At 38.8% G+C, this 27361-nt stretch overlaps 3 protein-coding genes across 3 annotated transcripts; all 3 read left to right on the top strand.

Moving 5' to 3' along the window:
- The first annotated feature begins 1314 nt into the window (after positions 1 to 1314).
- LOC136151208 (olfactory receptor 1f45-like) lies at positions 1315 to 2244 on the top strand. The gene has a single exon (XM_065912155.1). It carries the CDS (start codon positions 1315 to 1317, stop codon positions 2242 to 2244), a length of 930 nt encoding a protein of 309 aa, XP_065768227.1.
- Positions 2245 to 14819: 12575 nt separating this feature from the next.
- Positions 14820 to 15746, top strand: LOC136151827 (olfactory receptor 12D1-like). Its single transcript, XM_065913251.1, has one exon. The coding sequence runs from the start codon at positions 14820 to 14822 to the stop codon at positions 15744 to 15746; it is 927 nt and encodes a 308-aa protein (XP_065769323.1).
- Positions 15747 to 26402: 10656 nt separating this feature from the next.
- Positions 26403 to 27332, top strand: LOC136151789 (olfactory receptor 1M1-like). The gene has a single exon (XM_065913203.1). It carries the CDS (start codon positions 26403 to 26405, stop codon positions 27330 to 27332), a length of 930 nt encoding a protein of 309 aa, XP_065769275.1.
- The last annotated feature ends 29 nt before the right edge of the window (positions 27333 to 27361 follow it).

Raw genomic sequence — 27361 nt, 5'->3', positions numbered from 1 at the left:
AGCCACTATGGAGAACAGTGTGGAGATTTCTTAAAAAACTGGAAATAGAACTGCCATATGACCCAGCAGTACCACTTCTGGGCATACACAGTGAGGAAATCAGATCTGAAAGAGACACGTGCACCCCAATGTTCATCGCAGCACTGTTTATAATAGCCAGGGCATGGAAGCAACCTAGATGTCCATCAGCAGATGAATGGATAAGGAAGCTGTGGTACATATACACCATGGAATATTACTCAGCTGTTAAAAAGAATTCATTTGAATCAGTTCTAACGAGATGGATGAAACTGGAGCCCATTATACAGAGTGAAGTAAGCCAGAAAGATAAAGAACATTACAGCATACTAACACATATATATGGAATTTAGAAAGATGGTAACGATAACCCTATATGCAAAACAGAAAAAGAGACACAGAAGTACAGAACAGACTTTTGGACTCTGTGGGAGAAGGTGAGGGTGGGATGCTTTGAAAGAACAGCATGTATATTATCTATAGTGAAACAGATCACCAGCCCAGGTGGGATGCATGAGTCAAGTGCTCGGGCCTGGTGCACTGGGAGGACCCAGAGGAATCGGGTGGAGAGGGAGGTGGGATGGGGGATCGGGATGGGGAATACGTGTAACTTTATGGCTGATTCATGTCAATGTATGACAAAACCCACTGAAATGTTGTGAAGCAATTAGCCTCCAACTAATAAAAAAAATTTAAAAAAAATAATAAAATAAAGTTTAGGTGTGATTGGTTCAAACCCTATTTCCTAAAGTATTAAAATGAAAAAACACATCCAAAAAAAAAAAAAAGAGTGGGACTATTAAAGCAGTTCAGTAGTTAGCAGGACTCTAGTCATTAACAATAACTTAAACTAGAGTAGTGACTGTGTAGATGGGTAGGAGCGTTCACCAAGTTCCTATGATGTGCCAAGCACTAAGCTAAGTACTGAGATGCAGTCTTTGCATTAGTAGGCTCATGTTCTTGTAATAAAAACTGATCATAAACAAGTACTTATGCCACCCAATAATATGAAGACTAAGAGAACTGTTTCACCCTTAAACAACTCTAGGAAGCTCCTGGTGTTCCCTTCATTCCCTCATCTTTGTGCTTCCTCACTTAGATCATCCTTCAGAAAGTGCAAATCCTGTCCCTCCCATTGCTGATTGAGTTTATTTTCTTCATTCCTCATATTTGTAGTATAAGGAAACCAACTGATAAGAGAGCCTTCGAGGTTAGCTACAACATACTTCAGTAGCTAACAGTGAGTGAAATCTCTTTTTAAGGTGATTCTTTTCTTGTAGCCCATCAAGACCTGAAATGAACTGCAGCAAGAACCCTGACTTTGTCCTCTCAGGGCTCTCCAGTGACCCAGACAAACCGCAGCTCCTCTTTGGGCTCCTCCTGGCCCTCTACTTGCTGAGTGTCTCAGGAAACGCGCTACTGCTGCTGGCTATCGGAGCTGACCTCCACCTCCACACCCCCATGTACTTCTTCCTCAGCCAGCTCTCCCTGGTCGACCTCTGCTTCACTACCACCACAGCCCCCAAGATGCTGGAGACTTTGTGGACCAGCAACGGATCGATCTCCTTCTCTGAGTGCCTGGCCCAGTTATATTTCTTTGCAGTTTTTGCTAATATGGACAACCTGCTTTTAACTGCCATGGCTATCGACCGCTACGCTGCCATCTGCCATCCTCTGCACTATCCACTCCTGATGACTCCTTGCAGATGTGGATTGCTGGTGGGTGGGTCATGGGGAGTGGCCCACTCTGACTCTTTGATCCAAACCTTGATGCTAACCCGACTGTCATTCTATACTAATCTCAAAATTCCCCACTTTTTCTGTGATTTCGGACCACTCTTTAGACTTTCCTGCTCTGATACGCACCTCAATGAGGACCTGATGATGGTTCTGACAGGACTCTTAGGAATCAGCCCTCTCCTCTGCATCATAAGCTCCTATGCCCATATTTTCCTTGCTGTAGCTCGGGTCCCTTCAGCACAGGGAAAAAAGAAAGCTCTGGCCACATGCAGCTCCCACCTCTCCATGGTCATCCTCTTCTATAGCTCGGTCTTTGCCACCTACCTGAAGTCCCCGTCAGCTTCCCATGCCTCTGGGGAGCTGGGTGCTGCTGTCATGTACACCCTGGTAACCCCCACTCTCAATCCTTTCATTTATAGTCTAAGAAATAAGGATGTGAAGAGATCCCTGAAAAGGATTCTGGGCATAGAGAGTTCATGGTATTAGGAATAATTCCCAGAAACAAGTGTTGGGAAAAAAATGCACCATTCACCACCACACTGACAAAGTGAGTCAGTTAACACCAAGGCTGTCACATGTCACACAGCATGATATGTTATATTGAAAAGAACACTAAATAGAAATTTGGAGACCTTGCTTCTAGGTTCCACTCTGGGTGCAAGCTTGTATATGTATTCCAGCTATAGGTGTATATATATTATATATTAATCTGTATTATTATCTCAAAACATTATATCAGTGATATGTCAAAGGGAATATAATATATATTACATTATAACATACAATTAAGTATATTATATAGATGTAATATTCTTAAGAGTTGATTGGATGAGCTACTCATTATATTGCCTTATAAAAATAATGCTATTGAAACGTGATCATCTATTCCCATCTTTATCAACATTTTGATCACTATTGCCATTTCTATCACCAGTTTAATAATGAAGATCATCACCATCAGTTTTATTGTAGTCAACATCATCTTTCTGTCATCAGAATCACCTTACAGATTACCATCTTCAGTTCTCTCCGCATCAATAACACCAGTATAATCATCATGAGTAAGAGACTAGAAACTGGTCCTATGCACTTTTTCCCCTTTTAATGCTTCATTTTTTCAGAATGTTCTATTAATTTGTTAAAATGACAATCCCAAGCTACCAATCTATCCCTCCCCCTCACTTTTCCTCTCTGATAACCATAAATTCATTCTCCAAGTCTGTGAGTTTCTTTCTGTTTTGTAAATAAGTTCATTTATATCTTCTTTTAGACTGTATGAGATATTATATGATATTTGTCTTTTGCTGACTTACTTCACTCAGTATGACAATCCCCAGATCCACCCATTTTGCTGCAAATGGCATTATTTCATTCTTTTGAATGTCTGGGTAATATTCCATTGAATGTGTATTCCATGTCACCTTTATCCATTCATCAGTCAATGGATAGATGGGATTGGCATGTACACACTGCTATATTTAAAATAGATAACCAACCATGACCTACACTAAAAAAGATAAAAATAAAGCAAAAAGTTAAAATGAATGTGAATTGCATTCAGCTTTAAATATTTTTAAAATATCCATATACTTAGACATTGCAATCAAACCATGAAGAATACATTAAAGTAAATTCTGGAAATAAACAATGCTTGTATAGTGAAAGAATGGGATACAACTAAAAATTCCCAGTGACAAAAGAATATTTAAGAACATTATGTTTATCCATACTATGAAGCCCAGAAGAATAAAGCATTGAATTGGCCACAAAGTTCACTCAGTTTTTTTAGCCAAACCCCTAACCAATCCATCTACCATGAAGCCAAAGAACCAGGCTATGAACACCAGCCCCAAGTACTGCCTGGGAGTAAGTGGCAGAGTGGGTAACAATCATTCAGTACTGATTATATTCCTTGACAACCAATTGTCCCTGGAGAGCCAAAGATAAAGAACTGGATCAAGGAACCAGTCATAGAGATGAATCCCTTCTGCAGGAAGTCCTCTAACACATTTGGCATCAATTTAAACATGTAGAGATTGTCAAAGAATGATAAAAATACAAACAGTTAGACTCAGAAACATAACTTACATGTCGGCAATTGCTCCACAGCCACGTCCAGGATCTGGGATCTCTTGTCACTGATATTTATCTCTGTTGCTGTACCATTGTCTAAAGGTGAAAATGCCCACACGGCTGGTATTGACTCTGAGGTGCTGAAATCGAGTAAGAATATTACTGACGAGAGTTCCTGCAAAGAAGGTCTGCATCTTGAGCACAAATTTTGTTGTCAGTCTTGTCCTTCTGAGATCAAGCTCTGAGCCTTTGGAATGGGAGCACTGACTCCAAGGCCATAGACTATGAGAGAACTAACCCTAGGGAGTATCAAATAGTGAGAACTCACACAAAGGAAACCACTTGAATACAAGACCTGGCATCACCCATCCACCAGTAGCACCTTGTGCAGACGCCTCATCTAAACCACAAACAAGACAAAAATACAAACCCAATCATCAGCAGATAGGATTACCACCTCTCTCAGCCTTGCCCATCAGAGGAAAAAAGACAAACAAATGAAAACTCAGCAGAAATCTCACCCTATACAACACAAAAGACCCCGAATAGCCAAAGCAGTCTTGAGAAAGAAGAATGGAGCTGGAGGAATCAACCTTCCTGATTTCAGATTATACTACAAACCTACAATCATCAAGACAGTATGGTAATGGCACAGAAACAGAAACAGACCTTTGGAACAAGATAGAAAGCACAGAAATAAATCCATGCACCTATGGGTACCTTATTTTTGACAAAGGAGGCAAGACTATACAGTGGGGCAAGGACAGCATCTTCAATAAATGATGCTGGGAAAATTGGACAGCTACATGTAAAAGAATGAAATTAAAACACTTCCTAACACCATACACAAAGAGAAACTCAGTATGGATTAAAGACCTAAATGTAAGACAAAAAAATATAAAACTCTTACAGGAAAACATAAGCAGAACACTCGATGACTTAAATTAAAGCCAGACCCTCTATGACCCACCTCCTAGACTAATGGAAATAAAAACAAAAGTAAACAAATGGGACCTGAGTTAAACTCAAAAACTTTTGCACAGCAAAGGAAACTATAAGCAAGGTGAAAAGATAACCCTCAGAATGGGAGTAATAGCAGATGAAACAACTGACAAAGGATTCATTTCCAAAAGATACAAGCATCTCATACAACTCAATACCAGAAAAAAAAAAAAAAAAAACCCAATCAAAAAGTGGGGAAAAAAACCTAAACAAACATTTCTCCAAAGAAGACATACAGATGGCTAACAACACATGAAAAGTTGCTCAGCATCACTCATTATTAGGGAAATGCAAATCAAAACTATAATGAGATATCACCTCACCAGTCAGAATGGCCATTATCAAAAAGTCTACAAATAATAAATGCTGGAGAGCGTGTGGAGAAAAGGGAACACTCTTGCACTGTTGGTGGGAATGTAAATTGATACAGCCACCATGGAAGAAGGTATGGAGATGCCTTAAAGAACTAGGAATAAAACTACTGCCAGTTCAGTTCAGTCACTCAGTCATGTCTGACTCTTTGTGACCCCAAGGACTGCAGCATGCCAGGCCTCCCTGTCCATCACCAACTCCTGGAGTTTACTCAAACTCATGTCCGTTGAGTCGGTGATGCCATCCAACAATCTCATCTTCTGTCATCCCCTTCTCCTCCTGCCCTCCATCTTTCCCAGCATCAGGGTCTTTTCCAATGAGTCAGTTCTTTGTATCAGGTGGCCAAAGTATTGGAGTTTCAGCTTCAGCATCAGTCCTTCCAATGAACACCCAGGACTGATCTCCTTTAGGATGGACTGGTTGGATCTCCTTGCAGTCCAAGGGACTCTCAAGAGTCTTCTCCAACACCACAGCTCAAAAGCATCAATTCTTTGTACTTAGCTTTCTTTACAGTCCAACTCTCACATCCATACATGACTATTGGAAAACCATAGCCTTGACTAGATAGACTTTGTTGGCAGAGTAATGTCTCTGCTTTTTAATATGCTGTCTAGGTTGGTCATAACTTTCCTCCCAAGGAGTAACCATCTTTTAATTTCATGGCTGTGGTCACCATCTGCAGTGATTTGGGAGCCCCCAAATAAAGTCAGCCACTGTTTCCACTGAAAAACTACCATATGACCCAGCAACCCCACTCCTAGACATATACCCTGAGGAAACCAAATTGAAAAAGACGCAAGTATCCCATTATTCACTGCAGCACTATTTACAATAGCTAGAACATGGAAGCAACATAGATGTCCATCATCAGATGAATGGATAAAGAAGTTGTGATACATATACACAATGGAATATTACTCAGCCACAAAAAGGAATAACTTTGAGTCAGTTCTAATGAGGTGGATGAACCTAAAACCTATTATACAGAGTGAAGTAAGTCAGAAAGAGAGAGATAAATATCATTTTCTAATGCATATATATGGAATCTAGAAAATGGTTATGAAGAATTTATTTACAGTGCAGCAATGGAGAAACAGACATAGAGAATAGACTTATGGACATGGGGAGAGGGGAGGAGAGGGTGAGATATATGGAAAGAGTAACATGGAAACTTATATTACCATATGTAAAATAGATAGCCAATGGGAATTTGCTGTATGGCTAAGAAACTCAAACAGGGGCTCTGTATCAACCTAGAGAGGTGGTATGGGGATGGAGATGGGAGGGAAGTTCAAAAGGGAGGGGGTATAGGTATACCTGTGGCTGATTCAGGCTGAGGTTTGACAGAAAACAACAAAATTCTGTAGAGCAATTATCCTTCAATAAAAAAATAAAAAAGAATGACTTCTTGGCTTTTTGTAACCTGCTAACCACCTTCTATTTGTCTTATGAATTGAGATCTTTACTCATATTTTTAAACCCTAAAATGCAAATTCAAATAAATATAATATGCTTTGCAAAAAAGAAGCATAACTTACACAATGAGGACACAATAATTGCTATTTATTTGTATTATAGTCATAGTATATACTAGAATAAGAAATTATTAATGTGATGAACATATAATGAACTTCTAAATACCAAAAATGTGACTCACAGTAGGAAAATGGACAAAGGATAAATCATTTATAATTGGAATTTAAAAGCCTGGATAGATGTCAGAACACATATAAATATCCTTTGGATAAGGCATATAGAATACTTTTACCTAAAGGATATAGCAAGAAGTGAAGATACACATTGAAGAGACCAGCTTCATTCTCCTGTGGGAAATGTGAGCATGGGTATTCCAAAATTGAAGGAAATAGCTTAGTGTTAATACCAACAATCAATCCTAAAGGAAATCAGTCCTGAATATTCATTGGAAGGACTGATGCTGAAGTTGAAGCTCCAATACTTTGGCCATCTGATGGAAAGAACTGACTCACTGGAAAAGACCCTGATGCTGAGAAAGATTGAAGGCAGGAGAAGGGGCCGACAGAGGATGAGATGGTTGGGTGCCATCACCAACTTGATAGACATGAATTTGAGCAGGCTCTGGGAGTTGGTGATGAACAGGGGAACCTGGCATGTTGCATCCATGGGGTCGCAAAGATGCAGACACAACCTAGCAACTGAACTGACAGATAACACACTAGCACTCCAAAATTTACTGGCTTAAAACCACTTGTTTCATTAAATTGCATTATTGTGTGGGTCAGAGATTGGGGCAGGAGGAAAACAGCAATAGTTGACTCTGCTAAAGAAAGTCTGGGGCCTCTCAATTAGGTTAACCTGAACAATTGGACATGGAATAGCTGGGAGCTGATTAAGTCTTTCCCTGTGTTTCTCTCTTTATCTGGTTTCTCCTCGTAACAGTTGAACATGGAATAGCTGGGAACTGATAAAATCTTTCCCTTATTTTTTTTCTCTCTTTCTCCACTTTCTCCTTGTGACTATCCTGTGCTTCTTCAGCAAGGATAATGCAGGACAAACTTTCAACGTTGGGGGCCAACAAACCAAGGCAAAAGCCGTTAGTCATTGAAAGAAAAAACCCGTAACCAGAATTAACGTCACTTCTATCATATTCTATTAGTTTAAGAAGTCACAGGCCAACCGCATAATTCTTCATAGAGAGAGGAAATAAATCCTATCTCTCAATAGAAAGAGTGTCAAAGCATTGTGGCTATCAGTCCCACCACTGACTACAAATAACTTTCATTGTCCCCATGTACAAAGTACACTTACTCCCTCTCCTAGTTCTAAAATGAATCGCATTACATCAGCTTAAAGTCCAGGTCTTTTCATCAAATCAAGGTACAAACGGGGCTTCTTGTGTAGATCCTTCAAGTATGATTTCTTTATTCTGAAGAACTTAGAACTAAAGAGTCAGATTTTCTGCCCATCACAAACTCAGAATAATGATACAATAGACATAGAATGACCAAAGTAGAAAAATTTTATTGCAAAAGGGAAAAATGGGAGGCAACATAGCAGTACTGAACTCTAGCTGGGGGAATTTTTCTAAATTTGCCCCCTAAAGTCCAATATGATGAAATTGAAAAAGATGATGCCAAAGAAATTCTTTTATTTTAGGGCCTTACAATTATTATTAAGATATACTCAATTAGACAAATGCCATATTCACAAAGCTCTTTGATACAGGCTTTTCTCTGGGTTGGGCTGAGGGTCAGGATACTTTGGAACAATATTGTTAAGATTTCTAGGAACATTTTTGTCTGGTTGAAAGCGTGTATAAGTCATGTCCTTAAGATTCTTAGAGGATTTCAAATCTAGCACAGAGAGTCTAGGAGATCTGACCTTAAGTTTTTTAGAATCTAAACTAGATTTCCTCTTTATTTTACTGAGGTCCCAACAAAGGATCTTACAGCCACATCCTTGAAATCTCTAACCAAAGGCCACGTTTTACTCCCAGCACCTTAGAATTTGATCTCTGCCCTGATGCCATTTTTACTTTGATAACCTTCTACTTTGTACAGTATCTAGGACTTACATGCAGTTAAACTTTTGAGTCTGAACTGTCCTGGCTTCTTTAATTTTCCTCTAAATTCTGCTTGAAAGCTGAATGGTTTGGTTTGGTCTCCATAAGGAATGGTCTCATTCCTTATGTATTTTATAATTGTCAATTAAAAGAAATTGCTCAGAACTTTCACAATTCTTCCTGGTAGTCTCCTCAACAAGATATACGGGCTCAGGGTGACGTCAGCATCATGGCTGTATGGCTCTCTTTGTCGCTCCCCTTCCAACTAAAACCAGTAAAGCATCCATAACTCAACAAAGTTGCCTCTGCCCAACACCCCACGATGCCAGAGAATTCCACTCATCTGTGCATATAAGTGTTTGGACTGGAACATATAGAAAAGGCACAACCAGGAGCAGAGAGGGGTGGGGATACTACTTTCCAACCTCCAGGGACAGTTGCTGAGCCTACATCCCCAGAAAACATGATACCTTCAGGAGAGGCGGCATGCGACTCCAGCCTCTGAGCCTCAGCAGTCCCCGTGGCCACAAGGATCCAAGTGGTAGAGACAGTGAGGCATGGGACCCCATTGCTCTAGTTGTGGAGACACTCCAACTCCAGGCAGCTTCCACCCACGGCAGCAATGCCCATGAACTCAACAACCCCGGACAACACGGGGACCCTCCCAATCCTGGCTCCCCAGCCACCCCCACCCTTTTCCTGTGGTGGCCGGAGCCTGCTACACAGGAGACCCTGGGTGCAGTGGAGATGCCGGCCTTTCCAGTGCCCTAGGTGGCAATGCCAGTGACACTGGCTGGGCAAGGTGCCAACAACCCCGGAGGCACAAGCAGTGATAACAGGGGTACTGGTGACACCTTGACAGAGGTGCTAGAGGGCAGAAAGTGCCAATTCTCAAAAGTAACCAGAGGTAGCTTGGGTAAGAGAAACCGAAAACTTGTCCAACAGTGCTACCTGCTAGGAACTGAAAGGTTGTTGCTGAACCACAAAAGACTCTGGGATTCTTGGCCTCTGGAGGAGAAGAATTCAATCAGAGGCCAGTGACGAGGCTTGATCACTCAGAGCTTTTGCGTAATAAAGTTTTACTAAAGTATGAAAGAGATAGAGAAAGCTTCTGACATAGACATCAGAAGAGGGCAGAAAGAGTGCCCCTCTGCTAGTCTTTAGCTGGATGTGATATAGCTACTAGCAAGCTGTTAATTATAGAAAGGAGATGTCTCAAAACTCTGAGTGGCACCAGGCCCCTCACCCACAACTTGCATCTTGAGATAACACTGGCACCAGGTGAGTCATCCCGGGCCATAAAATGATTGACATGAATCTTGAAGAAAGGTAGGTTTCCAAGTAAATATATAGTTTCATTAACTTAGATTAAGAGAACAAAGTATGAGTAAAACATACAGGTTTGTCAAGTGGATTCTGAGTCTTAGGGAATGAACATGAAGAAAGAGTCTAGGGTAAATACATAGTTCATTAACATAGCTTAAAACAAACATTTCCATAAGAAAAACGCATTGGTTAGCTCAAGGTTTGAGACAAGTTAAGTTCAGGTGGAGCCAGGTGTCATCATAGCAACACAGAATTTTAAGAGAAACCTCCTTTTAGATTTGTATAGAGAAGGGGAAAAAGATAAATCTAACACTTGCTTGTTTCCTCCTGTGCTTAAAAGAGGGATAAAAAATGTCTAACACTTACACCCCATTACCTCCATTTGGAGACCCCTGGCCTTCCTGCCTGTTACCCTCTTAGAACCAAAGGGAAGACTTCTACTTTCTTACTGGTTGAGTCCTCAGAATCAAGTTAAAGAAGAAAAAGTTTTACCTACAGAAGAAAGTGAAAGTCATTCAGTAGTGTCTGACTCATGATCTATACAGCCCATGAAATATCTCCAGGCCAGAATACTGGAATGGATAACCTTTTCCTTCCTCAGGGGATCTTCCCAGCAGAGGGATCAAACCTAGGTCTCCTACATTGAGGGCAGATTCTTTACCAGCTGCACCAACAGGGAATCCCAAGAATACTGGAGTGGGTAGCATATCCCTTCTCCAGTGGATCTTTCTGACCAAGGAATCGAACTGGGGTCTCCTCGGATTTTTTACCAACTGAGTTGTCAGGGAAGCCCACCGACAAAGCCCACCACTTGAAACTTAGAAGTGAACAAGATGTTCTTCAACAGGTGAGCAGATACACTGGAGCATCCATACACGTGCATGCCTCCTCAGTCTCAGTTGTGTCCAACTCTTTGCGACCCAACGGATTGTAGCCCATCATGCTCCTCTGTCCATGGAATTTTCCAGGCAAGAATATTGGAACAGGTTGCCATTTCCTCTTCCAGGGGATCTTTCCAACCCAGAGAGTGAATCCACATCTCTTGTCTCTCTTGCACTGGCAGGCAGATGCTTTACTAACTGTGCCACCTGGGAAGCCATAGCCATACAATGGACAGGTTTGAAAAACAAAAGCACAGCTATCAAGCCACAAAAAGACATGAAGGCATCTTAAAGGCATATTACTAAGTGAAAGAAGCCAATCTAAAAGGCTTCATTCTGTATGATTCCAAGTACATGGCATTCTGGAAAAGATCAGTGGTTGCCAGGAGTCTGGGGAGGGAGAGATATAGAGATTTTTAGGGCAGGAAAACTATTCTGTGAGATACTGTAACAGTAGATACCTGACATTATACATTAGTCCAAACCCATAGAATGAACAACATAAAGAATGAGACACAATGCAACTGGTGAGCTAGAGAAGCAAATGGCAACCGATTCCAGTATACTTGTCTGGGTAATTCTATGGACGAAGGAGCCTGGAGGGCTACAGCCCATGGGGGTCACAAGAGTTGAACATGACTTCACAAATAAACCACGACCACCCCATGGGCTTAATCAGTAATGATGTGCCAGTGTTAGTTCATTGATTGTAACAAAGGTATTACTCTGGTACAAATGCTGGTAGTGAGGAGGCTGTGTGGGAATCTAGAAGGGGTTATGTAGAAACTTTGTACTTTCTGCTCAATTCTTCTGTGAACCTAAAAGTGCTCTGAAAGTCTGTTAGTTTAAAACAACAACAATAAAATCTATGTAACTAAGAAGCAAATTTAAAATGAATTAGAATCTTAAGTAATTGCTGTCTGATACAAAATGAAAATATACAAATCAGTTATTACCTACAGCAATAATGATTTTATAGAAAAGTTAGTAAGATTTAAAATACAACCATAATAGAAATGAATTCACTTTTTAAAAATGAACAAAACTTGCAAAAAAAAATGTTTAATTCTATCCAGAGTTAAATTAAAACTGAATAAAAGTAGCAATATATCACATTTAAATATGAGATAATTAAATTGTAAACAGGTCATTTGCACAAAAAAGTAAAAGCAAAATGAATCCAATATGCTTTAAAGAAAATTCCAGAATGAGTTCAAAGGGAATAATGAGGTAGACCACACAATTAATGAATAATGTTGTCACCTAGACCACTCACTTTAGAGTCTGAGCAGGTCAGGCTTATCAAAGGCATGCAGTCCAGGGAGGGTGGCTAATTTGGTTGGGTCACAGAACTTCAACTGGGCCCATCAGGGCCACAACCAAGCCATTCACCATTAAGCCAGATAGACAGGCTATACCCACCAGCCCCAAGTATCATCTGGGAGTGGCAGAGTGGGTAACAATTACTAGTAGTGATTATATCCTTTGACAACCACCCAGAAGCATCCAGTTATCCCTGGAGAGTCAAAGAAAAAGAACAGGATCAAGGAACCAGTCATAGAGATAAATGCCTCCTGCAGGAAGCCCTCTAGCATTTTTGGCATCACTTTAAAGATGTAGGGAAAAACAAAAAAGATTTGCAGATTGTCAAGGAAGAACAAATACAAATACATGGACTCAGAACAATAATTTACACAATGAGTATACAAGAATTCTTTTTGATTTGTATTCTATTCATAGCATATCCTACAACAAGAAATTATTGTAATGAATATGTAATGAGTTTTGGCAAAGCAAGAAAAATAAACTGCAGTAGAAAGATACATCAAGTACATGGCGTTTATAACTGTAATTAGAAAACTTTGATAGATGTTAGATCACTCCTTGAAGAATCAGATAAAATATTTTTACCTAAAGGATATAGGAAGCAGTGAAGATACACATTGGAAAGACCAGCCTTATCCTCCCAGAGAGAAATGTGAGCTCAGGGAGCCCAAAATTAAAGAAAATATTTTAATGTTAATACTAACAGTGAAGAATGAGATTTAGAAGAAACAAAAACAATACTACTTCTCCATATGCCTCTTTTCTTTTTTGTCTTCCATAGAACCACAGTAATAAATGAGTAAAATATTTAAAAGATATTTAAATACAGATATCTTTCTATATGGATCAATGGGATATCACTGGCCCTCATTCGTTAACTGTCCTTGCTCAATTTCCTTCCATTTCATACAGAGTTTTTGAAGGAAAGGGCCCAAGATAAGAAAGTGCATCCATACCTCTGGTCCCAGGAAATCAAGGATAATTTAAGAAAATACAAGGTCATTGTGAATTGTCTCAAATTGTTTGTGTTTCTAAAACTACGAAAGAAACACAGTAAGCAAAGAAAATAGGAACAACAACAAAAATGGAGCTCAAGATAGGAATTCCCCAGGGAGAATTCTCTTATATTGCAAGTAAAGAAAGGTAATGTATTAATTCTTAAAATAATTATCACAAACCCAGGGGACACCCTCTCTCGGGGTTTATATATCTAAAGCTCTGTGGATCATAAAAGACAGGCAGAATTTCAGAAAGAAGAGGTTTCAGAAGATGAAGAGCTTATTCTATAACTCCAATATAAACTATCACATCAAATATTTTTCTACTTTTTATTTATCAATAATTTTTCTACTATTTACTTTTCACGAGTGTCAACCTGATAAGCCTTCTTAGCTGTGAATTTGAATACTCAACCAGGTAGGAGAAGGCACCAGGAGACAGGCTGGGGAGTTGCCTATATTCTCTGCTTTCTTGCCTGTATTAAATTTACAAGTCAAGGATTTAGACCTGCTTCCTATCTTATGATGAACCTTGTGTTTGTGGATTATGAAGGCTCTTTACTGTCTACAATTTTATTGCCATATTGCTATAAATTCTCCAAAGTAAATATGTAATCTCTAAATATTCACGATGTAGTGAAATAGATCATTTAATACAGAAGGTCCAATTTCTTTTTTTTAATCTTAGGAAAAGGTTTTTTCTCCAAATGAATTTTTCACACAATTTTGTTTTGTGAGTAGAGAACCAAAGATTATATTGGGCATATCATTTTTATCTTAAGCAAGAGTGACAAAAGTTTAACAATATACAAAATATACATGACTATTAAAAAAAGTTATTCTAAATTCCTTGAAGCCAGCCTTTCACAAAGGTGTAATAAAAGTTAGATAATTTCTCAAATTTTTCTATAGCTATGAAGCCTAGAATCCCACAGGACCCCTAGAAATGTCCCCTAATTCACTTTCTTATTCTAGTCACATAATATCTTTTGTCTCTCTTCTCAGGGATTTTCCAAACTTCAAGTGATTTCCTTTTTGTTGAGAGCACTCCAAAGCGTGCATCTCTATTCAGTTTCCCTTATAGCTCTTATTATTGTGTCATTGTCTATTTTTTACAAGTAAAAACCCTTCAGATGGTTTCCTACTAGATCAAGAGATATAAGTGATGGAATGTTTAAAAATTCACCCTCTCTTAGAGCTGACTTAGGATGATAAAAGGGAAGTTGTATTAGAATGTAGAAGTTCACAGCCAGATTAGGTAGTAGGCTGGCAACATGCTCTGAATCTCTGGGTGAAAGAAAAAAATAATAATGATAAATCTGATAAAGAAAAAAAGTGGTTGAGTAACAGTCCAAAACCAACATATAATTTAATATTTAAGAAGTTAATTGTCCAAACATCATACAACTTCTGGTGCTGCGACTATTTAAAATAGCAATGCTCTCCCCCAAGATATTAGTGTCTAGGTAGGAAAATCCTCAGCAGGAGGACTCTGGTTCTCAAAGGAGATAACATTTTGTATATTGCTGTGTCTTTTAAGTGATGCTGAATCAAACATCAGTTACTGAATTTCTCCTCTTGGGAATGACAGACATCCAAGTACTGCAGCCTGTTCTCTTTGTGATTTTCCTTGCAATTTACTTTCTCAGTTTGGCTGGGAATGGAGCCATCCTGATGGTTGTCATCTCTGATCCAAGACTCCATTCTCCTATGTATTTTTTTCTGGGAAACCTGTCATGTCTAGATATCTGCTACTCTACGGTGACACTGCCAAAGATGCTGGAGAACCTCCTCTCTACACACAGAGCAATTTCCTTCTTGGGGTGCATGAGCCAACTTCATTTCTTCCACTTTCTGGGTTGTACAGAGGCCATGCTGGTGCCCGTAATGGCCTTTGACCGCTTTGTGGCTATCTGCAAACCACTTCATTACACTCTTATCATGAGTCATCAGGTCTGTATCCAGATGGCTGTAACTGTCTGGATCTTTGGTTTTTTCCATGCCCTGCTGCACTCAGTAATGACATCTCGCTTAAACTTCTGTGGTTCCAACCACATCCATCACTTCTTCTGTGATGTTAAACCATTGCTCAAGCTAGCCTGTGGGGACACTGAGCTCAACCAGTGGCTGCTCAATAATGTCACGGGGACCTTTGCCATGGGCTCATTCTTTCTAATACTTCTGTCCTATTTCTACATTATTATTTATCTTTTCTTTAAGACCCATTCTTGCAGCATGCTTCATAAAGCACTGTCCACTTGTGCCTCTCACTTCATAGTAGTTATTCTTTTATTTGGTCCTATTATTTTCATTTACATTCGTCCTACCTCAGGTAGCTCCATGAACCAGGACTGGATTGTTGCCATTATGTACAGTGTAGTCACTCCTGTACTAAATCCACTGATATATACTTTAAGGAACAAGGAAGTGAAGGGGGCCTTGAGGAGGGTAATCAGAAGGAGACTCTGACTTGAAGAAGTCTAGAGAACTCTTCTGAGGCATAAATAAACAGGCAATGAGACAGTTGAGGTGTGAAATAATATTGCTTCTCAAATTGTTTATTATATACATATATATAACAGACGGGATTGCTGCTGCTGCTGCTAAGTCGCTTCAGTCGTGTCCGACTCTGTGCGACCTCATAGACGGCAGCCCACCAGGCTCCCCCGTCCCCGAGATTCTCCAGGCAAGAACACTGGAGTGGGTTGCCATTTCCATCTCCAATGCGTGAAAGTGAAAAGTGAAAGTGAAGTCGCTCAGTTGTGTCCGACTCGTAGTGACCCCATAGACTGCAGCCTACCAGGCTCCTCCATCCACGGAATTTTCTAGGCAGGGGTACTGGAGTGGGTTGCCATTGCCTTCTCCAGACGGGATTGTAAAGGAAAAATAACTGGGAGTGTCTTGTCTAGTGTTCAACAATGCATTCTTAGGTAATAGAAATCAAATGTGAACAAATGAAATACCAGCCATGGAAGTCTAATGCTGAATTTGCTTTTGAGTTACAAGTGATAAAGTTGATTTGTTATATATTGTAATAAGCTCTTCCCTGAATTTAGTTATAGGAATATGTCTCTATTGCCTATGTAGTGTGTAGACAGTTTGTAAGCCTATGTATATGATCCCTCCAGGTTAGCATATTTTAATGTGAGAAGTAAAATAATGATGCTTTCAGATCTTGAGGATTTTAATTTAGGACCATAATTACTAAATTATAAATGCAAATATTAACTCACAATTTAGCATATGATTTAAGGGGACTTTTTAAGAGGTACATCGTGATTTCTTATCTAAGCAGGGAGGCAAAATGATAATTAAAGAAAATGACACTGTAATCATGAAACAGAAAATAAACAATGGTCCATCTAAAGAGTTTTGGAACCACTGTTTTCAGAGATTTTTAAAAGTCAGTGGCAAAACTCAAATTTCAAATTACTATGAAATGTTATTAAAAGTTGAGGCTGGTTGAAAAAACATCTCAAGAATATCTTCTATCTTACCTGTGGTTTTTTTCTGGGTTTCTGGTCATGGAAAATGTTGACTTACAGAAATTTTTCTTTTTTGTTTCATTTTCCTATCCTACCCTCATTTCAACAAACTGTAAAACAATGTAAGATGGTATAATAAAAGAGAGATATTAAGAATAAACAAATATTTGTTTTCTTTCCATTCTCTGTTCTCAGTCTTACACTTAATGGCTTTAACTGGTAATATTCTCATTATCATCGCAATTCCCATGAATGACAGTCTCTATTCAACTATGTATTTCTTCTGTAAACATCTCGCTTTCTTAGACCTGTTATTTCTGTCATTGTACCAAGGCTCATTTGCAATTCATTCATGCATACTGGCAATATTTCCCTCTGGGAATGCATATTGCAGTGTTTTGCTTTCACTCTGTGGTTTTGTGGAGATGGCCATGCTCAGAGTGGTGTCTTAGGATTACTATGTGGCCGCCTGCCTTCCATAGTGCTCTGAAATCATCATGAATGTCAACACTTGTATTCATGAAATCTTAGCCTCTGGATCAGTGGAGTCTTCTCTGGAGTCATGCATACATCTGCTACTTTCTCCAACCCCTTCTATGGTGCCAGCATCATTTACCATCTCTTTTGTTATGTCCTCCAGCTCCTGAAATTCACTTGTTCTGATGAGTACGTCAGTAAGCTTGAGCTTACTGGCTTCCTGTCCTTGGTGACATTTCTTTGTTTTGTCCCCATTTGATTCTCCCACACACACACATATGTGTTGAGGATCCCATCTGCTGAGGGCACAGCCATGGCCTTTTCCATTTGTCCCCCAACCTAGCTGTCATCATATTGCTTATCTCTACTGGTGTCTTGGAGTTTCTAAAGCCACATTCTGATGCTCCAACAGCATTAGACTCTTTGCTTACTGTTTTCTATACTGTTTTGTCTCCAACACTTAATCCAGTGATCTAAAGCCTGAGAAACAAAACCATGAAGCCAGCTCTAACAAAGTTTGCAAAAGAAGAAAAGCCTACCTCTTTTGATGAGTCACATTTATTCATTCCTCACTGAGAAACAAATCAAAATATATTGGGAAAACATGAGTCAATCAAGAAATTAAAGTTCAAGCATAACTCATTATAAGGAAAGTTATATGACTAGACTATCTCTGATCAATAAAAACATTTACGTAGAGTTATCTAAAAATTATTCTTGTAAATACAGTAGATTTAAATCTCACTGTACAATGCCAAGTATTGTGAAAATGTAAATTTCTTTAACTCAAAAGACTCCAAGTTAATTTTCCTTTCTAACTCATTTCTTTTTTCCTTTTTTTACCTTTCTTGGTTTTCCTGTTTAATTTTTTTGTTTTTACTTTGACTCATATTTTATCTTAGGTTATTATTGTCTCCTGTGCTTTCTTTGCTTGGTACATATCTATCTTTTCCTTCACTTTTAATTTTTCCAGGTTCCTTTGCTTTAATCAAGACTCAATAGATAATGTATAGACAGACCTTGGTTTTGTTTCAGTTCAAGGGTCCCTCTTCAGTAATAAGGTAATTCCTTTAAAATTTCTGTACCACATTTTGTCTGATTTTTATTCCACTGTTTTCTGTGCTTCTAATGCTTTTGAACTGTGGTGTTGGAGAAGACTCTTGAGAGTCCCTTGGACTGCAAGGAGATCCAACCAGTCCATCCTAAAGGAGATCAGTCCTGAATGTTCAGTGGAAGGACTGATGTTGAAGCTGAAACTCCAGTACTTTGGCCACCTGAAGCGAAGAACTGACTCATTTGAAAAGACCCTGATACTGGGAATGATTGAAGGTGGAAGGAGAAGGGGACGACATCAGATGAAATGGTTGGATGGCATCACCGACTCAATGGACATGAGTTTGAGTAAACTCCAGGAGTTGGTGATGGACAGGGAGGTCTGGTGTGCTGCAGTCCATGGGGTCGCAAAGAGTTGGACACAACTGAGCGACTAAACTGAACTGAACTGAATCTCTTGCTTTCTTATTGCTGTCTTTGTCATATGTCATTCATCTTTGTCATATTTTACCTTTGCTATATGTTCTTTCTCTTTAATGACAGTGATTGTAAGGGCATCTGTACATTGCTTTCTGGCTCATTTCTATCAAAGTAAAGAAAAACCCATTTTTTTCTGAGTTACAATCAAGTTTGGAATGTTATATCCTAGTTAAGCACGTAGGAGAACCACTTGGACCTCAATGTTTTCTGTCTGTTTAGGAGTCCAACTAATGTTCTATTACTCTTACAGGGCTTCAGATGGTAATACACAGGGTCACCATAGAAAAGTCTTATTATGTCATCTGGGTTGCATCCTTGTCTTTCATGTGAGTGAGAAGTTTAAAAAATACAACAATTGGTGACTTATACAATATATATAGGAATAAATACAAACACAGTTAAATTAATATGTTTTTAAAAGGCACATTTGAAAAATAGGCAAAAAGTATCATGTAATTATAATATACAGTGGCTAAAATGTAAAACTTAATGCATGGTATAAGCAGCAGATAAAATGCAAGAAAAAGCAGAATGAATTAGCTGACAGATTCAAGAATTTCCCATAAAAATGAGAATAAAAAAAACATGAACAAGAACTTAGGAGTCATAAAGATAGGAAAAATATTTAATATTTGTGTAATAATAGTTTCAGAAAGATCTACTTTCCATGCAGTGGAGGGAATATGTAACAGACAGTATTCAGAGAAATAACTTTAAAGGCTTTTATCCCAGAACTCATAGAAATAAATGTAGACCCTCAGGTTTGAGAAGCACTACAAAAATTGGCCAGTATAAGTAAAATGAATACAAATGCAGTTATATCATTCTGAAACTATAAAATAATGAAACTAGAAATTTTTAAAACCTCAAAACAGAAAAACTGATTTAAAAATACCAGTTATATCCTAGAAGTTTCATTATTTTACCTTTTTGTTTTAGTTCCATAATCCATTGGAAAACAGTTTTTGAGATGGCATAAGGTAGATGTTATTCTTCATTTTATTCATTGATATTCAATTAACTATAATAATTAATTGAAAAAAATTTTCTCCCTAAAGAATTGCACTTGGTGCTTTTGTAATAAGTTTAATAACTGTATATGTATGGGAGTCTCATATGTATACAAAGCAGAGACATTACTTTGCCAATAAAGGTCCTTCTAGTCAAAGCCATGGTTTTTCCAGTAGTCATGTATGGATGTGAGACTTGGACTATAAAAGAAACTGAGCACTGAAGAATTGATGCTTTTGAACTGTGGTGTTGGAGAAGACTCTTGAGAGTCCCTTGGACTGCAAGGAGATCCAACCAGTCCATCCTAAAGGAAATCAGTGCTGAATATTCATTGGAAGGACTGATGGCTGACACTGAAACTCCAATACTTTGGCCACTTGATGCGAAGAACTGACTCCTTAGAAAAGATCCTGATTCTGGGAAAGATAGAAGGCAGGAGGAGAAGGGGCCAACAGAGGATGAGATGGTTAGATGGCGTCACTGACTTAATGGACATGAGTTTGAGCAAGCTCTGGGAGTTGGTAATGGACAGGGAGGTCTGGTGTGCTGGAGTCCATGGGGTTGCAAAGAGTCGGACACAACAGAGCAACTGAACTGAACTGATGGGAGTCTCTCATCTGTTTAATTGTTTTATGTGTTTATGCTTATTCTATCAAGCTCTATTAATTACTGTAGTTATACAGTAGTTTCTTTTTTTATTTTTTATAGAGTAGTTTCTTATATTCAGTTATCTAAGTTTTCTAACTCTGCTCCTTCAGATCTTACGGTCTACTCTGAGTCTTTTGCTTACCCATATATTTTAGAAACAGGTTTTTAATTTGAAAAAAAAAAACAACCTTCCAAGATGTTGACTGAAGTACCTTGAATCCATAGATTAAACTGAACAATACAAGGCTGCATCTTCTAATTTATAAACAGGGTAATTTATGAACAGGGCACTTTTCTGAATTTCTTTAGGTTTTTAAAAATTCTGTCAGAAATAATGTATAATTTTGAATGCAGTGATTTCAGACATCTTTAATTTGATTTATCTCTATGTATTTGATGTTATTTTAAGTTGTAGTTTTAAATTTTTAATTGTCTAATTTTTGTGATCAGTATATAGAAATCCAGTAGGTTTTGTACATAACCTTATATTCATTGATCTTCTCTATATACATATACTTTCTAATAGATCTTTATAGATTCTTTTCAATTTCTATTATACACTGTTATCTGAGAATAAAGAGTTTTACTTCTTAGCTGATACTGCTGCTGCTGCTAAGTCACTTCAGTCGTGTCCGACTCTGTGTGACCCCATAGACGGCAGCCCACCAGGCTCCGCCGTCCCTGGGATTCTCCAGGCAAGAACACTGGAGTGGGTTGCCATTTCCTTCTCCAATGCATGAAAGTGAAAAGTGAAAGTGAAATTGCTCAGTTGTGTCCGACTCTTCACGACCCCATGCACTGCAGCCCACCAGGCTCCTCTGCCCATGGGACTTTCCAGGCAAGAGTACTGGAGTGGGTTGCCACTGCCTTCTCCGATTTCTTAGCTACTAAAATTTAAAACTTTCATTTATTTTCCTTGCTATGGGCTGTCTAGGGTCAGATTAGGATCAAATTATGGTTCAGTTAATCCTAGCAATGTAATCATGTTTAGTAAATGGCTTATTTTTCCTGAAATGTTTATTTTCTCTGTAACACATGGATGTGATACCTACCTTGAGAAATGAGATAATGTTTGTGATCTGTTGCACAGATCTTTGCAAATTGTCCCATAAATAGTAGATACTAGTGGGGAAAATACAGTCAAATTCTTAATACTCTAATATTATAATGGTGGTGATTAAGTCACTTTAATATAAGTGATGAAAGATAAAAGTATTTCAAATTACTATAGAAGAGTGATGTCGCCAAGATGGCCACATAGATTGTTCCCAACTTCACTTACTCTTGCAAGAACAACTAACAAACATTCATGGATAAGACATCACTGAGAAAATTACGGATCACAGAGATGAGGCCAAAGCATTGCCCTGCATCACAGAGACCAAGACAAACTGCATAGAGGGTAAGAGGAACGGCTACATGCTGACTGCACTGACCCTCACCCAGGTCAGTGGAGCATCAAGCTGAGAGCCGAGGTTGGAAGAATCTTGAGAAAGAAGAGCAAAACTGGGCATATCACTCTCCTTTATTTCAAACAATATTACAAAGCTATAGTAGTCAAAGCATTCTGGTAGTGGCATAAAAATAGATGCATAGATCAGTGAAACAGAATAGAGAGCCAAGAAGGAAGGGATTAAGTTCTAGATAATTAGATGTGGAAAATTTTTTCCTGGAAAACAGCGTGATTAGCAAAAACTAACGCAGCTCCAGCAGTTGACCTTAAGGATAAAAACCATGTGCTAAGGACAGAGGAAACTTTAGCCTATTATGACCCACCACATCCTCACCAGACTGCCTACCTCTGGACTTCATTTACATGAGAGAAAAATGAACTTCTACTTGTTTATAACTCCATATTGACAGTCTTTTTTGGCTAAATGTGATTCCTTTATGAATTCAGGAAATGATGTAGCAGATACCATGTTATTAAAATGGTAAATATTAGGCTAGAAACAAGGAAAAGTTAAGAGGTTGGGACAAAAGTTCTCATTTGGATAGAAATAAATTTGGGGTGCTTGTCAGATATCCAAGGGTAGATGACATATGGACAACCTGAATATTTCAATCTTTTGATCTGTGTTTATACAAAAAAAGGGGGAAAGGACTATTCAAATGTATGTGTATATATATATGCATATATATATAACTACTAAGTATTATGAAATGCTATGGTCACATGGTCACCTCTTCAAAATAATCTGACTTAAGGAAGCAGAACAGTAACTGGAGAGGAATTGTGAGTTTTAGATAATTTTCTGATTTTACTTCAAAGTTATTCTCAATAGCAGACCTTTGTTAATTATTGATTTTATTCCTCAACACCATTTATAGCCAACTTTTTCTATGGAAAATTCCTCAAGATTTGCAATTAATGAGTAACTATGGGGAGAGTCTCCAAGGACAAGAAAAAGTCCTAATGCTAGCCAACACTTTCCAATCCCAAGAGACACGAATATTGTTAATACTCAGCTCCTGAGCTACATCTTTGTTAGCTATGAAAATCATCTCCACCAGTGTAGGCAAAGGATTCTGTGTTCTCTGGACTGTCCCACTTGCTTAATAAGAGCACTGGATAGAATACATGTATCAAAGGTCACCACTCATGGGTTGAAGATTAGGAAAGCAAGTAGGTAAGTGTGGAGGGTAGCATTTGACAAATAGAGTTAACAGGCTCAGACTTCAGAGTGGAACATAGTGGATGGAAGTTCTGTGCTTGAGGGCTCCCTCTGTATCTATATCTAAATCCATAAGTAAATCAGTCAAGCTGTAAGGAATATCTTTGATGGTAAAACTTCTAACAAACATTCAAAAGGACATATCTAATATGAAATCAAATTTATGAGTCTAGAGTTTGAAAAAGAAGATGAAATGGAACATATAACTTAAAAGTTACCTAGTTATTGCAGAAATAATCTCACAAACTTAGAGAACAAACTTACGGTTGCCAGAGGGGAGGGACAGTTAGAGAGTTTGGGATGGACATGTACACACTGCTACATTTAAAATGGATAATCAACAAGGACCACATGCTTTATAGCACATGGAACTCTGCTCAATGTTGTTATGTGGCAGCCTAGATAGGAGGGGAGTTTGGGGGAGAATGAATATATTTATATGTATGACCCTCTTCGGTAAAGCTTTTGCTCTTAACATTCCGTTGAAATCACTCTCATCAATGTCAAATTTCAATTTTCAGTCCTTAATTTACTTGGCCTCTCAGCAAGACTTATCACAGTTAACTCCCCTTTTCTTACTTCAAATTCTCTTTTTTGCTGTCTTTCAAGACATCCTCACAGTCTCCTAGGTATGCAGTGATCTCACTGATGACTCCTTAGTCTCCTTAGCTAGTTCCTCCTCTTTCTTATTATTCATTTTTGGATCTCTTCTTTAGTTTCAGACTTCAAATACCTATAAACAGATAACTTTTTAACTTTTAATTTTGTTTTAGGGTATAGCCAATTAACAGTGTTGTGATAGTTTCAGGAGAACAGTTTGACTGAAGAGGGTTTTAAAAAAGCATGGAAGGTAAAATAACAAATTTGGAGAGTAATGGACAATATGTGATGGAGACAAGTAGCTTTTTGAAGGATCTGTCATAAAGAACCGAGAAATGGAGGAGTAGCTGAAGAAGGAGGGGAAACAGTAGGATATTAGGGTATTGTCTATCTGAGGCTGAGATCTTAGACAGTTAAGACCTCACAATTTTAGATAGTTAAGATCTCATATACGTTCAGTGCTAAAATATGATCCTGCCAGTTTTCAACCACACCTGATCTGAGATCCAAAATCAGTAATTATTTTTCAGGTGAATTATCAGAAGGTGTATACAATAGCATAAAGGTTGTTCAAGCAAAAGTATCAGAAAGATTCAACCTGGGAAAGGATGTAAAAATGTGAGAGTTATGGTTGGAAGGAACATGTACTCAACTTCTTGACTGTTGGCTTAAAGAACTTTTTTAAAAAAAAATATGATTCTACTCTCTGTGTATTTAGAATGTAATTGATACAAGAATATTTATATGTCATAAACATTAGAAAACATCTGAAGATAATATTCAATTAAGGACTAGATTATCCTTTATATATATCAGTGTGCAAAAGCATAAATGAGAATATTCATGGAGTTATGATGTGATCAGATCAAAGAGAAAGGAGACTAAATAGTGATAAAAAGTAGAAAACCATGTTTATTGATAAGTGGGTACAAAGATAGACGTTCTCAATAACCAGGCACAGATAGATATAAATGATGCATTTTGTGTGCATGCTCAGTTGCTCAGTCTTGTCCTACTCTTTGAGATCCCATAGCCAGGCTCCTCCATCCATGTAATTTTCCAGGCAAGAATACCAGAGCAGGTTGTCATTTCCTTCTCCAGAGGATCTTCCCAACCCAGGGATGGAACCAGCGTCTCTTATGTCTCCTGCATTGACAAGTGTGTTCTTTACCATTAGAACCACCTGGGAAGTGATGCATTATAAAATGGATATCAGAGATATTTTGAGCAAGGGAGAGTCGGGCAAAAACCAGAAAGCTGTACATTTTCTGGAATCAATAAAGCTGCTTAAGCTGCTGATGAAGAAACTGGGAGTGAGCTGAAGAAAGAAAGTCCAAAGACAATAACTGTGAAAGACGTGAGAAAAAGACAAAAATGAGAATCATTTTGTAGTTAAAAAAAATAAGTTATAATACTAATATGGATTTTAGGGATGAAATAAAAAGATGAATCAGTGATTCCAGTCTTATTAGGAGAATATTTGAAGGAAAAAACTTTTATTCATAAAATGTTGAGATGGAAGAGAGGACATTTCAGCACTTGGAGAGGACATCATAGGACCCTCTCCAGTCCTCACTATCAATTAGCTAATTTATTTATTCATCTTGTGACATATACTGCTTATGTATGTTGACAATTAGGACATAAGGGAGAAGAAAGCCAGATGCAATATTTGCCATAATGCACTTTATGGTTCCGTGAGGGAGTCCCACACTAAATATCTTAAATAAATATTTTAACAAAATAAATATCAATAACATTGTCCATATGACACCTGTAGTAATTCTATGAAGGTGTTATGTGTGGTAGCATATGAAAAGTAGGTTTGACTTAATCAAAGAGGCAAGGGAAAGCTTTCCTAAGAAAGTCACTAATTGATCGAGACTGTGAAAGGATGAGCAGTGGTTGACTCAGGATGAAGCAAAGGAACACAGTGTCCAAAGGAAATGCAAGGCAGCCAGAGTGACTAGGGAACAGAGAACGAGGGGACTGTAGTGTAAGATGAAGCTGCTGAGACATCACGAGCTCAAGCCAGAGCTTTGTTAGATATGATGGGGGATTTTGTTCCTTCACAAGCCCAATGGTTCTCCAGATACCTGTTTTTAAGCAAGTAACAGACATGATCAGAGTTTCTTTTTTGAAAAGATCATTCTGGTGGCAGTGTGGAGAATATATTGAATGAGGCAAGAATGGAACTATTAAAGCAGTTCAGAGGTTAGCAGGACTGTAGTCATTAACAATAGCTTAAACTAGAGTAGTGACTGGATAATTGGGTGGGAGCATTCACCAAGCTCCTATGATATGCCAAGCACTAAGCTAAGTACTGATGCAGTCCTTGCCTTAATGAACTTACGGTCTTGTAATAAAAAACTGATTCATAAACAAGTAATTATGTCATCCAATACTACAAAGACTAAGAGAACTCTGTTACCCTTAAAGAACTCCAGGAAGCTCCTGGTGTTCCTTTTATTCCCTCATTTTTGACCCCTTCTCACTTAGATCATCCTTCAGAAAGTGCAAATCCTGTCCCTCCCATTGCTGATTGAGTTTATTTTCTTCATTCCTCATATTTGTAGTATAAGGAAACCAACTGATAAGAGAGCCTTTGAGGTTAGCTACAATACACTTCAGTAGCTAACAGTGAGTGAAATCTCTTTTTAAGGTGATTCTTTTCTTGTAGCCCATCAAGACCTGAAATGAACTGCAGCAAAAACCCTGACTTTGTCCTCTCAGGGCTCTCCAGTGACCCAGACAAACCGCAGCTCCTCTTTGGGCTCCTCCTGGCCCTCTACTTGCTGAGTGTCTCAGGAAACGCGCTACTGCTGCTGGCTATCGGAGCTGACCTCCACCTCCACACCCCCATGTACTTCTTCCTCAGCCAGCTCTCCCTGGTTGACCTCTGCTTCACTACCACCACAGCCCCCAAAATGCTGGAGACTTTGTGGACCAGCAATGGATCTATCTCCTTCTCTGAGTGCCTGGCACAGTTATATTTCTTCGCAGTTTTTGCTGATATGGACAACCTGCTTTTGACTGCCATGGCTATCGACCGCTACACTGCCATCTGCCATCCTCTGCACTATCCACTCCTGATGACTCCTTGCAGATGTGGGCTGCTGATGGGTGTGTCATGGGGCATGGCCCATTCTATCTCTCTTGTTCATGCCCTGTTGCTATCCCAGCTCTCATTCTACACTAATCAAGAAATTCCCCACTTTTTCTGTGATTTCGGACCACTCTTAAGGTTCTCCTGCTCTGATACCCACCTCAATGAGGACCTGGTGATGGTTCTGACAGGACTCTTAGGAATCAGCCCTCTCCTCTGCATCACAAGCTCCTATGCCCATATTTTCCTTGCTGTAGCTCGGGTGCCTTCAGCACAGGGCAAAAAGAAAGCCCTGGCCACATGCAGCTCCCACCTCTCCATGGTCATACTCTTCTACAGCTCGGTCTTTGCCACCTACCTGAAGTCCCCATCAGCTTCCCATGCCTCTGGGGAGCTGGGTGCTGCTGTCATGTACACCCTGGTAACCCCCACTCTCAATCCTTTCATTTATAGTCTAAGAAATAAGGAAGTGAAGAGATCCCTGAAAAGGGTTCTGGGCATAGAGAGTTCATGGCATTAGGAATAATTCCAAGAAACAAGTGTTTTGGG

Source organism: Muntiacus reevesi, chromosome 20, assembly GCF_963930625.1.
Source record: "Muntiacus reevesi chromosome 20, mMunRee1.1, whole genome shotgun sequence".
NCBI classification, from domain to species: Eukaryota; Metazoa; Chordata; class Mammalia; order Artiodactyla; family Cervidae; genus Muntiacus; species Muntiacus reevesi.
This window is presented reverse-complemented; position numbering and strand designations above follow the sequence as displayed.

What these genes read in the sequence shown, in the direction of transcription:
- LOC136151208 (XM_065912155.1), top strand. Translation starts at nt 1,315, where the DNA reads ATGAACTGCAGCAAGAACCCTGACTTTGTCCTCTCAGGGCTCTCCAGT.
- LOC136151789 (XM_065913203.1), top strand. Translation starts at nt 26,403, where the DNA reads ATGAACTGCAGCAAAAACCCTGACTTTGTCCTCTCAGGGCTCTCCAGT.
- LOC136151827 (XM_065913251.1), top strand. Translation starts at nt 14,820, where the DNA reads ATGCTGAATCAAACATCAGTTACTGAATTTCTCCTCTTGGGAATGACA.